The sequence below is a fragment of the Molothrus aeneus genome, chromosome 1 (genome assembly GCF_037042795.1).
Source record: "Molothrus aeneus isolate 106 chromosome 1, BPBGC_Maene_1.0, whole genome shotgun sequence".
NCBI classification, from domain to species: Eukaryota; Metazoa; Chordata; class Aves; order Passeriformes; family Icteridae; genus Molothrus; species Molothrus aeneus.
This window is the reverse complement of record NC_089646.1, coordinates 10,659,646-10,675,738: the sequence shown is the minus strand read 5'-3', so window position 1 is coordinate 10,675,738 and position 16,093 is coordinate 10,659,646. Positions and strand designations below refer to the sequence as shown.

Below are 16,093 nucleotides of genomic sequence, written 5' to 3'. Positions count from 1 at the left end.
GAGATACTAAAAAATGGCTTCCATACAAATTTATTTGCCGCTCACATACTTCCTTAAAACAGTAGAATTGGAATTAAAACTAAGCACTTGGCAGGTTATGCAGCTGATACTTAATTTCTCTATCAAAAGAATGGGAAAAAACTATTTATTTTGAATAGGAATACTTTCCAAATTCAGAAGACCTTGAATCTCTTATTTAAGCCCTGTTAAAATAGTTTACCTTCTCTGTTAATAGCATAATCTGTTTAAACATTTTCTCCTGAATTAGAACCCTCTTTAGGAAACATTATAGGCTTCACATTGTTAGTACACATGGAACACTCTGCCTTATCTTTCACTGAAATTCAGCCGTTTTCTGCTTTGCTTGCAACAAACAGGAACAAAATATACCCTTGGGGGAAAAAGGGAATTCAGATATACGTGGGTAAAATTGTCACCTTTTAAAAAAAAATGAAAGCTTTAAGCTACAGCGTAATCTCCTTAAAGGCACTTGAGCAGTTCTGTCATTTATGGCACTGGTTGCAGTGAAAGTGTGGGATCCCATTAATTTTTCTGCCCACTGCCACAGTTTGCTATTTGTTTCTTCATCCTAGTTCTGAGCAAGATGTTGCTGTAGTTGAACATCATTTTTAAAAGACATTGGAAAAGAAAATTACTCCTGATATATATTTTTGTGTTCTTGTATGTGTTACGTGATATATTTGTGGAGCTCTGGTATCTCTGTACTTGCACCCTCCAAAATGAAATCTCTTGTCTCTAGGCATATTTTTGGGAGACCAGACAGGGAGACTAGACTGTCTGCATCACGAGTGGGAGAAGTAAATGACTCACAGTTCTCTTTACGAGGAGCTTTGTTTCATTCAAATCCCTCTTGCCAAGATGCTGACACTGAATTTGAGTCATCAGCAATAAACAAGTCGTACAGAAAATTGAATCTTTAGAGGGCAGAAAATCATGGGCAAAGGAAAGACACTCACCAATGAGCTCTGTGTTAGTGTGTGCTTGAGAGGAGTTATTGATTGCATTATTTCCCGTGGTGGATTTTTCCATAAGTGCCTTAAACTAATTCAGAGTCCCAGCCTGAAACTTCATTTTCAAAACATGTATGTGTATTGAGAACAGCAGCATCAGTCAGGCTTCGAGATCATGGAGGATAAAATTGAGCATTCACTGCACTAAATCAGGTGATTTTGGTCCCTGGTTTTGTCATGAGCTTTTTACCTATGCTGTGTCATGAAAGGCTGAGATCTGTAAGAATTTTTTTCATCTTCTGGGAAAAAAGATGTGACATTTAGCTTGTATTGGGTTTTGTTATTTCTTTTTTCTCCTCCCCTTTATAATGCAATAGTTTTGGATAAATTTACTTCATATATCATGGCAGCAGTTCTTCAGGACCGCACATTTGTTTTCAGAAGTGATAATAAATCAGCTAATAGGTATTTCAGCTGAAAATGAAAGTTTCGTACTATATCAACTCTAAGAATTTTACTTTCATGAAAGCAGCACAGCACCTTATTTTTCTGTGGTACTGCTCTTTCTAACCATTCTCAGCTTTGAAAGTGCAAATGCTTTAAGGGTGAAAATGCACAGATATTTTTGTGTTTGATAACCTTCATATTTTCGCATTTAATAACCTTCCCTTCAGCAAAACACTAAGAAGTAAATAATTTGCTGATTACAAAATGTGCCTTTTCATTTTTGGTTTAAGGTGTGATTCAGTGTGGGACATGACATACAAATGGATGGAGTTGACTCATGGAGGGGCTCAGAAAGAACATAGGATAATGGGAATGACTTCAACATTTACAGGCATTTCTTGCTTCTCAAAGTCTCTTGCCCAGTGTGGAGTATCCCCAGGGGCTCTCTGTTACCTGGTGTTCATTTCTTGCTTGTGACAGGTTTGTGCTGTAGTTAAATTGCTCTGACCTGCCTGTCCCAGCTTTAGACCATTGTCTCTGTAATGGGGCAGAAATCCAGCACTTGGGAAGGAAGGAGGAAAACCCAGTAAATGTTCAAAGAAAACAGTGTCTAATGCAAACAGTAACAGTTGTGATGAGCACAGTCGAATGAACTTAAACTCCAGCTTTGTGGCTTTGCTAAATATAGCTACCCAGGACTTGGTGTCTGCAGGCGCTGGTGTCGGAGAGCATTGCCATCTGCAGCTGGGGAGGCAGCAGGAACAGGGGCACAAATCACAAATAAAAGAGATGGCAGTTGGATTACAGACTGCCCGAGCCCTGGTCCTGTACTCGGCTCAGCTGGGCTACCTTGCTCCTTGGAGGGGTGGATGGTCTTTAGTTCATGCTGTCCTTTTCATTGCTAACCTGGCATTTTCCCTCTTGTGCCTGGAGAGACTCTCTAAGACTCATTCAATAGAAATGAACTTGTTTTGGTGAAAGAGGGTCGGTGTACTGCATGCTTGTTGTTCAGCAGCCCTTGGACAGCCAATTTTAAACATGGAAAAAAGCAGGGTAGCATTTGCTCACTGTTGGTGCGTTCAGGTCTCTCAGGCTTGTGCTTTGCTCTCCCCTACTGGTCCTCAGGTACAGGACCCCACAGGGAATACACCTGTGGCCTCCCATGGTGGAAACCTGTCAGATCACCATGGAGGTGAGGAAGAAAAGAGTAACATGTCCTGGGGAAAAAAGCCTGGAGAGTGCTGATGCAAACAGGAGGCCGAGATCCTTGGGTGCTGTGAAGTGAGTGCAGCCTGGGAGGAAGGGAGTGAGGAGGGCAGGGGCTGGGGACCAGCTGTGGGATGTAGCAGAGCTGGACAGAGCACTTGGGAGCAGAGCCAAGGCCAGGGGATGGGGTGAGAGCCATGGCAGAAGACAGGCAGGCAGAGCAGAGGCTGCAGGGAGCTGCTAAATGGGGATGCCACCTTTCAGCTGTGTGGCTTTGTGTGATGGTGCCTTGTCCCAGGGACACCCATCCTCAGAGTGCCCTGCAGCCATGTGCTCCTTCTGCTCCCTCATGTCCTTAGCGCTGGAGTCTTGTCATCATCCATTCATCCGTGGCCTGGCCTTTTCCTTAAACCCATTGCCAGCCTTGTCCCATGTGCAAGGAGATCTAAATTTGCAGAAGCTTTGGAGAGTGGGTGGAAAACCCAACACATTCTGTCTGCTCAAAGGACATTGGGGGTGAGACCCTTTCCCCTTCTTGAGTCTGCTGGCTTTTCAAAAGAAGAGATAGTTAAAAACAGAAAGGTACCATAAATCCTTTCTTCCTAGGGCAAGAAGTATAGTTCTAGTTATCCTGCTGATACTCTCAAAAAGCCAAGATTAAATGCAGCATTGCACTGTGGAAGAACATGAGCTAGGTGGATCTAACTGGAAAGGGGTTTGCTCCTCAGATGATAGATGTAAAATTATCACATTCCTTTGCAAAGGAAGGAAGGACATAGTCCAAAGGTCTTGGTATTGTGTTGAGAAAACTTTGTGAATGGTGATTTATGATAAGAACAGAGTTTAAGCTCACCTAACCTTTGGTGAGCTATGCTTAGTATATCTTCAGAGTTTACACAATGAGTTCAACATAGCTTTGAAATGCAATAGATTTGCATATGTCATAATATTTTAATGATTAGTGAGCTATTGTTTATAATCTAAAGTCAGTCTACCTGAAAAAACACAAATGCATATGAATAGCATTAATCATGATAAGTAAAGCATAGGACTTCCCCAGAGTATGTGACACACTTGACTTCCTTCCACCTCAAAACAGTGAAAGTGATGCTACAATGAAAATTCTGGAGCTTTTATATTTTGCTTTTACATGTTTTTTATAGTTGGTGACTTAGGAAATGATGGATATGATTATAGAAAGTTTAATGATAATTCCAAATTAATTTGCTGTTTGCTCCTGGAAACTGAAATAGTTCCATAAAATATTGGTGATTTTTTTGGTGGTGTCAGAATTACTATTGGTGGGGAAAGAATAACTATTGTTTCTGCTCAGAGTAGTTCTTTAATGTTGAACTTCAAAAGAGTAAGTCCAGATACCAATTTGAATAAAAGATTATTACAGACAAGGGATAACACTTGATTTTTATCTTTCTCACTTTGGTGTCAAATGACTGGTTTCTGTAATTTCATTCCATTAAGACTATACAGGTTAATAAACTAGTAGAAGAAACTTAGAGGCAGGAATGGGTGCAGGTTGCATGAGCCATGTCTGGAATGTGTAGCTTGAGGTATTGATTGGGATGTGTATGTACTACCATGTGAGTGGAAGAGTAACCAATATTCAAGCACCTGTTATAAATGGTTTCAGATCTAAAATGTCATTTCCAGCTGGCACATACCACAGAGGAGCTGTGATTCTCCACAGGATACCTCTGCTCTCCTAAAAGAGCAATAGTAAAATAAAAAAGTAAAATTTTTACTCAGGCTATGTCTGGAATGTGTGAGACTTTGGTGTTGATGAGCACAGGAAGTCAACAGTAATTTGTTTAGCAACAGGTTGAAAGAAAAAAAATTCTTCACATTTTATAATTTTCACATAAAAGCAAACACATTTGTCATTAAAACATTTTAATGAAGTGTTATCTATTGTTACTGTCTGGTTTGTGAGAAGCTGGTGATTACAACGGAGAGGGAGCTTGTTTCACTAGCTTGAACACATGCCAGAAGTGTTCAAAATGGGAAGAAATGTGCTTGAAAAGTCAGTGGGTTTGAACTTTAAAGGCTTAGGACCTCTTGCCAAGTCTGCCACTTCTTCTCTGCGTAAATATGGGAATGTTATCATTTGAAGTGCTCCAGTCTTGCTCTCCTCATTTAAAAACCCAGATATTTTAGCTGACTTCTTTTGTAGAGCAGTTTGAGATATGGTAGTGAAGACTGTAGGTGTTATTTTAAGGACTGTTTTTGAAGCAGGGGCGAGAGGTTGGCTCAGGACACTGTCAGAGACAGATTTGCAGAATTTTGCCTCCCTATTGCTTACTGGAACCATTTCCAAGAAAAGGTGTTTCAGCAAGGCGTAGCAATTAAAGATGTTTTTATGTAGTTATTGATTTCAGACCAGCAGACATTGGTGCTAATTTAGCACCTATTTGCCAGGGTAGCTGGGATTGGAATGAGTGTGTTGTTGCCTTGGCAAACAGTGTCCTTAGGGAAGGGATGCACAGGGATGGAGCAGCACAAACAGCCTCACGTTGCCATGTCCAGCTGGACACTGCAGTCAAAGCTCCTCTTCTTTTTGTGGTTTCCACCCTCCTAAGCCCTCAACCTTTGCCAGTATAGAAGTCCAGTGTTGCCTGGGAGCTTTAACTGCATGATGAGTCTCACAATAACAGATAGGCCTATTGAAAGGGCAGGGAATATGGAGTAGCTTATATTGAACATAAGCATGTATGAATGTATTAAATTTGATATTTAGCTCCAGAGTCAGGACTGTATCTCTGCTTTGGTGCCAAACTTCTCTCGAAATGTAAGAAGACTAAAAGAATATGCTTTGTTCTATATGACTAATTATGCGTCATTTTTTGCTGGAAAACTTTTACAGAAAACTGTTTTTTAATCTTTGTAATAAAAAAAGATAGCTTACCTGGGGAAGCTTGAGGCACAGTGAAGTGTCACTTTAATTGAATTTAGGAAATACAGACATTTGCCTCCAAATATTTATTTTGATACCTAAGTGGAAATCCAGACAAAGAGTCTATACTGTACTATTTTCTAGTGAATCTGTTGTAGCTCTGTTTTGTTTTTGTTTTGTTCCTCAGTACTGCTCAGAAATTAGCTAAAACATTTTTATTGCAGAAATGATATAGCAGCATTTTCAAGTCTTTTGTGCCTAACATGCTTGATTAGAAAAGTCCCATTAATGATAGAAAATGCTAATCAGTGATGTGTTTTGCCTGCCACTACAAGCCCACACATTCTGTATAATCCATTGTTTATTAACCTAATGAAGGTCATTGCAGCTTTTGAAAGCTTGTTGTGCAGCACATCAAAATGGTTTTAAAACTCCATGCTGCTGGACTTTGGTGCTGAAATAAGTCTGGGTTGGGTATTTTCTTGCCAGAATGGCTCTGGCCTAAATTGAGGGGTCTTTTTGGGTAGAATGATCATTGTGTGCTTTTCATTTGTTCATTCTAATTGTCAGGACAGATGAACAGTACAATGGTGGCTAAGCTGATGGTGCTGCCATTAAGAAGCTATACACTGCCTTTATCCACATCTTATTGATTATCCCTTTCTTTTCTTGGCAGGTGACATCACACAGAAGGGATATGAAAAGAAGAGATCAAAATTAATTGGGGCCTACCTGCCACAGCCTCCCGGTATGTGTATCTGTGCTTGTGATATATGAAGATGTCAAGTGTACTGATAGTTGCCACTGTAGAAATCTGCATCTCTGAAGAAACAGATGTGGCAGAAACAAAGATATTGTTATGCAGAATAAGCTTATTCCATCCATTTTGTGTGTATTTTTATATATATGTCTGCTTTGATGTGTGTGTACATTTTTTACATACGTTGGTGTGGGTTTGGCAGTCATGTCTGGAAAATTAATTCAGCCAAGGCTTGTTAGAGAGGCATTGCTTGTTGGAAGGAATGCAAGAATCCAAAGGAAAACATGATGTCCCAACTCATTAACATCTCAGCCATGTGAAGTTTTCTGAACAGAAGTATGCAAGAGTGGAAGAGAACCTTGGATCTTTGTAACTTGCTCCACTTCTGGGTTTCCTGTCCAAGTCTCACTTTTGAAGACACTAGAGACCATCAATATCCTTGGAGTTCAGCTTGTCCTAAGGCATGTGGGCAGCTGACACATACCTGGTTTTAGTATTGAGGGATAGGCTGCATGCACTTGCCCAAAAGGTGTAAATGTGCCTTCAAACTAAATTTAATAATGGATTGCTTAGTTGAATTTATTTCATATACGTGTATAAGAACTTTCCAGGGTTGTTTTCCTCTTGTGAGGCACTGGATCACAAGTTCAATGTGTAGCTGTAGGTATTGGTGTAAACCTCTCTTCTCTCTTGGTCTCAGAGGAGTGTGCCTGTGCATTCCTGGTCTCACTGACCTTACAGAGGCTCCACTTAGGCTTGGCTGTTCTCTGAGCCTTGATTTTATTGCAGGCCTCAGCACTGGTTTCTCCTTCTTATACGAAATCCTTCCTTTTTAGTGGAATTGATGGGGTTTTATTTAAACTGCTGATGTGTGAAGGCACTGCCTTGTTCTCTCTTCATCAGGTTTGTATATCTATTGTCTAACTCCATAGCAGAATGCTGATTTTGTGCCTTTGGATTTCATTTGGTCTGCTCCACTGGTGGGAACTCCACAACAGAGATTAGTGTTACTGACACCTCTGTTTTCTGAAGTGATACAGCCTGGTTTGAGGGTGTCTGTGACGATCCAAACCATTGGGAGCCATTAGAGAGTGAAGCAAATCAAATCAACAGAATTACAATACCAGAGGTGCAGTATGTTAAATTTCTGGGTATTTATTGGTCCAACCTGACTATCATACATTAGTCTTCACAGCTGGTTCTCATGAGACCTGCTTAGATTTGTTGGGTTATGGAGAGCCTCACAGCAATCCTCAATGCAGCAGCACAGTTGGGACCAGAATCTGTTTTGGTTTTTTTTTTGTTGTTACTCTCTTTTCCTCACACAAGCAAACAGAGCTGTTTCTCCAGAAGGCTCACAGTCCTCTGGTCAAACTATATCCATGACTGAAACTGCTGGGGGTTCATATGCATGTAATGATGAAAGAGAGAACCTGGAGAACCCTCACAGATTTACCTTTCAAGGTCTCTACTGTGATACTGAAGTTTGGCAGTGTAAGGAGAAGCAGAGGGATATCTGTAAGCCAGTCCTGTGGTGAGGTCCATTCAATAACTTGAAGAGGTCATGATTGAGAATGTAGCTGACTTAGAGCTGTTTTAAGGATGAGACAAGATGGAATGAACATTTTCTGCTCACCCAGTTGCTGGAAAATCCCTCACAAGGAATGTGAAATATGGATGTGAAGGTAATAGCATCAAGAAAAGCAAACTATTGCAATATTGTCCACTATTTTCTTGTAAATATATTAAGGTCAATCATTTAGCTGATGGCTAAATGGATTATTTTATTACAGTGGAAGACACCACTTCTGCTGTATTAAAGTATTTTCCTCCATAAATGGATACTACTTGTGCTTGGGTCTTTTGCTGTCTTTGTACTTTTTGTTTGTTTTGTTGTGTTACCTTTTGGACAAAACCTGAAAAGGTTCAATTTGATATAATCCTTCTAAGACCTTATTCATCTGAGTGGCTTTAAATCCCTGCTCACTAGGAAGGGAGAGATGAATCCTTCCCAAGAAGAAGTAGGATGACAAAACAGATGCTGCATTTTGTAAGCCTCTGTCAATATCTCAACAATCACATACATCACCAATTAGCCTTTTTAAAAAAAAAAAAAATAAATCATAAGCTGTTTTGATGGGCAATGCAAGAATTTATAAGCTGTGACGGACTTGGATCTTGGTGGTATAAGGGAATAGAGGTTTTAGAGACATTTTAAACCAGTATGGAAACGGACATGAGTTTTGCTGGGATGGGAGGCATTGGGAAAGGGTAGGAATTTGCATTCTGTGACTGCATTCAACACACTAAAGGAAATCCAAAGGCATTTCCCCTCTGCTGGGACACGCAGTCCTCCTGCTGCACCTTTGCTAACGCTCGTAGCGCCCATGTTGGCAGAGTGGAACATCGACCCGCGTTGGCTCCGTGGGCGTCCTGTGGTGTCTGTGCGTGCGTGTGCGTGTGTGCTCTTCTGCATGGGGGCAGCAGCTCCACTCGTTGCTGTAACAAATGTAAAAAAACTAAACGTGAATTAATTAGTTTTTTTCAACTTGTTACAGCAGCGAATGGAGCTGCCGCGGTTCGGTGTAGACTGCAACACAGTGAAGGAGCTGCCAGAAGAATGCTCCGCACTGCCAACATTGGTGTCTGTGACATCCGGGAAGCGGCCGCTAGAGAGAGAGCAGCCAGCACTGCAGGAAACCGGCCTCTCTTTTATTTTCGTTTTGGTGAGCACCATGAATGTATCTTTTCCAGTCCATATCTGTATATAACTGTGCCTCAGCTGGAAGCCTCTGGTAGAGCCTACATCAGTAGGATGGACATGGGGCTGCCAGCTGCAAGGCAGGACAACCAAAGGATGACAGCTGCAAGGCCGTTGCTGACTTTCTCTGCCTAAGAGTGAAGTGATGGGAAGGGAGAAGGAATAGCTCATCTTAGTAACGTTTGAACGTATTAACACTTCTCTGGCTTCCATACCATGGATACTTTGGAGGAGATTGCACACAATAAGCTGGTGAAACACAGGAATGCATGTGTTTCTAATTCCCTTTTTGGCACTGCCTTTTTACAGTGCTCTAAACAGGCCCAAGCTCACCAGATTCTGAAGGAAGCTGTAAAAGTCTAAGCACCCTTAGTTCTATGCTGTTTTCAAGTAGAGATTTCTCCCTGACTTCCAGGAGCATCAGGCTGGTAGGGCAAGCTGAAGGAAGAACATTTCTCAGGGTTACATCTCTGCAAGGCAAGGCATGACTCCAGCCATGCCTGTAGAACTGTGGCCTTCCCAGGTACCCATCCCTCTGGGAGGACCTGTGGCTGGTGGCAGGCATTCTGCTTTATCTCTCCATTTATAGCAAGGCTGCAGAGGATCCACAGCTCCTCAAAACCAGATTTTCTCTTGTCAACCATGTGGGCACATGGAGGCCATCACACTCTGGCCTGTGTGCTTGTCCACATTTGCACAGGCTGTCCAGACATGTTGTAAGAGATGGCTGGAGGGAAGATAAGATTTACAGTTCTGTCAGAACAAGACATACCTGTAAAAGGGTTATCTATTTCAGAAACCTTCTCTACTCCTTTTCAAACCAATTTACTATAATTCTATAGAGGAGGTCTATATTGGATTCTGACTGTGTTTGTATTTCTTCTCTTACACAGGGCTGCTCCAGGTCAGGTTCCCTCGGTCTGACATGGTTAACTTCCTCTGCATGAGATTTTTGCAAAATGGAAAGGATTTAAAGTAAATTGCAGTTTCAGGTTTAACAGTATTAGTGATATTAAACCATGTGATAAATGTAACCAGTAACAGGACTGTAGAATATATGAACAGACATACACATATCATTGACTTTTTGTCATGCTTATTGGGGTGCTGTCATTTTAGAAAGGGAGAATTGTTATTTTTCAGGAGTGGGATTAATGAAAGGTAAAGCCAGGCAACCATGTGGCTGCTACTCCTCCAGGTGATGTAGGAGCTGGCTCTTAGGCTCCCTGTTTCTGACAGGACAATCCCAGGGAGGGTATTGTCACATACTGAACAGCAAACCTGCAGTGACACACAGGGGATGTGCCAGATCCACTGCACATCTGCAGGCTGACTCTGCAGTGCATGCACAGCAGGTCTGACACATCCAGATGCTGCACAGACTGCACATATGCAAAGGACATTTGTGCAGTTCCAGCCAGGCTGTCGAACATCCAGAAATCCGGAACGGATGTGCTGCATTTGGCAGTGTTAATGGGAGAAGGGATGGGGGGGAGCCTCCTTTTCATTCCCATTAAATCCCCACCTGCTTTAAGTCAGGGAGAGAAAAGTACAGCTTTGTTTCCTCAAGATGCTTTCTCAGGATGTGAGTTTGTAGCTGGAGATGTTCTGTGTGCAGAGCAATTTTTCTTTTCTTAGTGCGTCCGTGTGTCAGACATCTAAAAATAATAGTGAATCCAGACCTTTATATCTGTACATACATCCCAGTCCCTCTTGTGTGGTGACCTTTCTCTTACTGCCTCTGTAGAGGAGCCATGACAGCCAAGAGCTGAAGCAACCACTTAAACAGAGATTTATTTCAGAATAACTTTCTGAATTTTATCTTGCTTTGATAATTCAGTTCTGGGTAAGATAATGTGGACAACTGCATGCACACTATAAAGAGAAACTCACCCTATAAGAAAAAACCCTTAATTACCTGTATTCCCCATAAGCTGTGGTTTTACCCAATTCACTTCCAGTGTTTTGCTAGGAAATTTGATTATTCATTCACAGACAATGTTGTTATCAATTAAGCATTGCTTCTAACTGCTCAGACATGGGTGGCTCATTCTCTCTTAATCAAGTGCTGTGTCTCCACTAGATTGCTTTCTGTAATTTCCCATCATTGGTACCACCAGTGTAGCTCCATTTGTAGTGCAACCATGTGGACCGGTCATCAGTGCTTTATTTATTATGGTTAATAAATCTGTGAGATGTGGTGCTTAAAAGGCACCTGCTGCTCCTCTCACATGCCTAGAGACAGATCCCTGCACCTCCTGCTGTTGGAGCCCCAACAGCACCAGCCTGGAACATTTCAAGCTATGCAGGGCAGAGAAGATAATACATTTGTGCAGAAGATCCCTTTGCCTTACAAAAAACCAATTTTCTGTAGAATTACAGGAACCAATTTCCATAGCCTCTCCTATTAGCATGACACATATATTAATATCTGCTCTCTGTGCATATATTTGCATACTTTATATGTGTATGTGTGCATGCTTTTGCTTTCAGCTATTCCTGCTGCTAAGTCTTAAGGCAGTCCAAGTAAACTTGGTAATTACAATTTCATTTTTTCTTCCACACACATTATTTATATTGCAACATTATTTAGATTGAAAAGATTGCAAGGAAATATTTAAACAAAATTTGATTCTGAAAAAAATACTCTCATGTATTCATTTTATTAATACTAACAAGTACTCCTATCACATCTGCCTTTCTAATTCTCAAAGATCTGACCAAGGGATAACCATGATGGGGCATTTCAAAGAGAGTGTGGTGAGAACATGGATCTCTTTGAAAGGCATGTGCATTGCACAGCATGGGGCACATCCCTGAAACAGTGAGACAGATGTTTCACAGATGAGAAACTATAGCACACAGACAAATGCCTAGTAAGTCTTGGGCTTAAAAAAGAGTTTGGTTTTGAATTGGTGGATGCCTGCAGAGCTTAGTTTGGATAAAAAGGAAGGTATTGAAAGCCTCTGAGAAGTACCCCTTGAGGCCATCACTTAAATTTGATGCTTACTGTTTTGGTTTTGCCACCATGCCTGAGAGTCCAGTTACCATTTTATAATTCTTTGGGCTTTGATGGCATCTCTGTTTCCTATCCTGTACCAAGACCTCATAATATTAAACACAGTGCAGAAAATACCTTCCTTCCCTTTTAACTAATGAGTACATGATGAAATCTGTTAGTAATGCAAGTAGTGGTTTCAGCACTTGGTGTGATGTTTTTTGGGTGGAGGATATTTTTAGTACACATTAGAGTTGGTATGTTTTTCAAAGAATTTGAAGATTTCTGAGGAAATATCTGTTGATATTCCTGGAGGCCACCTGCAGAACATAAGAGCATAGGAAGAAACATGAAAGTGTTGGTCTAAAATCTGACAAATGGGTGAGGAAAGATGTCTCAGTCAGAGGTGAGCAATAGAGGGTAGAAAGGAGAAACACCACTGAGGGCCTTAAAGCTTAGCCAGTGTTAAGCAGAGGAGGTGGAGCCTGTGGAGGTGTTTGAAGAGCTGGGTGCCACTGTCAAATGAGAAACTGCTGGAATTTACAGTGCTGCCTGAATTTGTCTGCAGTGTGATTTGACTAGCCCATGGTGAAGATGTTTGCTTTGTGAATAGGTAGTCTTCTTTTACATATTCTCCAAATAGAATCTTCAAATGGGACACTGAAGCTGTGGAAAGGAAAATGGAAACCAAACATCACATGTGCTCTGGAGCTATAATGTGATGTCCACCATCACTGGGATAAAGGAGAGAAAAAAAGAAGCCTGTGATATCCATGCTGAGTTTGAATTGAAAGCTAAACCTTTCAAGGAAATGCTGGAAGGCAAAATTGAGATTGCAATACTGAAAGAAAATTTGGAGTATGTGGATTAAGTCAGACCAAGAGTAAGCTCACCTGTGAAGGAAAACTTTTAATTAAACAAATCTAAACAGAAATTACATTTTTCCAGATTTTTCTAGCAGAACATAGCTCCACTTTCCTGGATGTCTTTGGTTAGAGTATTGCATTTTAAGTCTCCCTTGGCTTATGCAGTGAATTCATTACTTAGTTGTACATTTGATGGGAAGAGTGAAATGCTGCACTAAGTGAGGAGTTCCGTGGGGATGGTGTGACATTTAGCATGTTTACAAAATATACTGTGTGTTCATACCTGGGTTTGCCTTTAAAGCTGAGCCATCAGCCATTGAATGGAAGCTCAGGAAGTACTGTGAAGGGAAGGTAAATACTGTTTCCTAAAACTGCACTGCAGGCACTGTGTGCCTTCCTTCCCACTGGCCCTGGAGTTGTTTGGTTTATCCTACAGCTCTCTCTCCTGGGGGCACACATTGTAAGTTAGTTTTAGAACAATAAATGTAGCCTCTGTCTAAGAATGCCTTCCATTTTTTGTCAGTTAGACATTTCAGCTTTTCAATATTTTTAGATTCAAGAATTTGGCACAGACATAGGAATAAGAGATACATCAAAGCAGCTTGTCAGCTGACAATAAGGTAATAATTGTCCTTTGTTGGAGAGGGCAGTGCAGCTATTGCCATGTTATCAGCACATAGTGTTGCAATTTAGCTACAAAAAGAAGTAATAAAGAAAGGAGGAACAAGGAGGTGAAGGGGGAAAAAAAATCAAAAAGAGGTGAAGCCTGCTTCCAGCTGACAGTTTTGTACCTTCCATGCACTTAAAAATAAAGCTATCCAGCTTGCAGTGGTATTGCTTAAATAGCTTTACTGAGGCTCTTGCATTTTTAGTTAAATTCAGTCAAGACAGGATCCAGCTTGCAGATTAGGACTTGTGGATTGATATATCTGCATTAAGTTGTCTGTCTATGAACCTTATATTTATGCTTCCATTCTTTTGTGAAGAGATATAGTTAATTCAGTTGCTGAAACCCAGAGAGCTTTTCAGTTTATTCCAAAGCAGAGACCTCCACTGACCACTTGCACAGCTCTCAAGGCTTCACTGGATTTACAGAGTTGCCTGAAAATGGGTGTCTGATACTGTTCAGGACTTCCTATGGTGCTGGAGACACCTGCACAGAGTGAGCACACATAAAACAGGACTTCAAGGGGACAGTGCCATTCTGGCCAAGCCAGAAATCACAGTCCACAACATCTGCAAAGTTTGACACCTTTGTTTAGAATCCTGAGTTCTGGTCTGGGTCTCTGCTTTTCATAATGGGAGCTTAGCTCAAACACGTGTAGCTCAAACACCCTCTTGTAGACATACAAAGGTGTCTTAGGAGCTTTAGCTTGTGTTAGGAACATGTCTGTTTGCTCCAGTGCACCTGCTGATGCCTGTGTGTATTGTGATGACCACAAAGCACTGATTTCTAAGCCTCTCATATAAAATAGCTGTGTTCCAGGCATATTTATTTTCCTGAACTTCTTCATGGCTTGCAAAGTGTCAATCACAAGTGCTAATAATCATGCTTACCTGGTAAAGTCCTGCTTCAGCTGCAAGACTGGGGTAGGCCATGGTGTTATTAAGAGTTATGCTGCTTTGACAGTGACTGTGTCTGTGCACAGGGCACTGGCATGACACTGGCCTTTCTCTTAGGAAAGCCATTCATTGCTTTGCCACCTCCTTCAATTCAGGAATTGATCCAAGTATGGATTCTCCAGCCGTCACGTGGCCGATTCACAAGCACGTCTGGGCAAAGCTGCACTTGAACAAGCATTAGCACTTAACTCACAGACCCTTGTGCTGGCTCTGAAAGCTATCAATTTTTTGGGTTTAGTTATGTTCAGAAGTGAAAAAAAAAATTCTTTTTACTGCAGTATACTGCTACAGCCTTCATGGAGGTGAACAATTTGGCTGTTAACACCACTTCATTATTTGTGGCAACACTTCACTGATTTCATGGTAATCATTATTCTGCATGGCTTTTACTCCCACCCATGGCTCAGGAGTGGCAGTGTGTAGGTCCTTGCTATTGTGTCCTTTTGCTATTGTGTCCTTCGTCTCACACCATTGCTGGTGCCTTGGGAGCCAAGATGTGAGTCCAGACAATCCAGCTAATTCCTGCTCCAGCCCCTTCAGTAGGGAACTGTCATCCAGTTCCTTGCTGTCTCTCCAAAGTGGGGCAGTTCTTTCTGGTTTTTCACCCTAGAGGAACATAATACAAAGAGATGTCCTCACAGCTGGCCAATGCAGAGCTTCTTGTATTTTAGCACACAATTAACTTCCTTATATTAATTGGTGTTGTCAGTGGGCCAAGTTCACCTGTCCTACTCCACTCTTGGGTAGAGATTTACTCACTGTTTTTATATATATGGGTAAGTGGGAAGTAAAGCCATCAAATGATCCCCCAGATCTCATAAGACATTTTGATATTCTCATTTAGTTTTCTATTGCCTTAAATGACTGCTGGTGCAGGATGATGAGTTGGGGCTCCCTCCTTCCTATTTCCTGAAGAAACTTCATGTTGCCCATTGGGTCAGAACCGACTTACTTAAAAGAACAAACACATGTATACAAAGTAGAAGGAAATAAAACTTGCTAAAGTGTCTCAGTTTTAAGATTAGATGAGACACTTAATGTATCTGTAGTAAAAACACAATCTCCTTAGTGAGCTGGAGGAGGGAAGAGCCCTTGGCAGGGCTGGGGAGTACTGTGGGCAGCAGCACTGCCTGGCCAGTTGGGTGTCCTGTGTTTTCTGCCATGGCAGGGTCAGTGTTTGGTGTTATTGTATGTGCACTGTTTATTTTGCTCCTGAAAAAGGTGTTTGTGTACTGCCCACAGCTGCAGAAAAGGGACTTTAAGGCTCTCACTGTCACTAAGCTAGGAGAAGGAAGCCACAGGCTTGAATGAATTTTGCCCAATGGCTTTCAGGTCTGCCTGGAAGATCTCCCTCCTACAGCAGTTGTGTACCTCTGAAACTAATGCTTTTCCTCACAATTTCCCCTAGATGTTTTTAAATCCTATTGCATGTGGTTTTGTTGTTTGGAAGATGCAGTTAATCTCCTCTTCCTGGGTCATCATGATGTTGTATTGCAGCGGCAACATCTCAATTGTCTTCATTTGTTTTTCTCCACGTGCCATTGCTCTACACA

General features: G+C 41.4%; 1 protein-coding gene across 4 annotated transcripts in view; it reads left to right on the top strand.

The window, feature by feature from the left end:
• The window catches only part of DIP2C (disco interacting protein 2 homolog C), a 309,262-nt gene that overhangs the window by 158,531 nt on the left and 134,638 nt on the right, over positions 1-16,093 (top strand). For 2 of the 4 annotated variants that reach the window (XM_066551265.1, XM_066551256.1), the window contains exons 2-3: positions 6,209-6,280; positions 8,851-9,018. In XM_066551265.1, the coding sequence (XP_066407362.1) occupies positions 6,209-6,280; positions 8,851-9,018 (240 nt within the window). The remainder of the gene's footprint in view (positions 1-6,208; positions 6,281-8,850; positions 9,019-16,093) is intronic. The other 2 variants (XM_066551280.1, XM_066551271.1) reach the window with 1 other exon arrangement.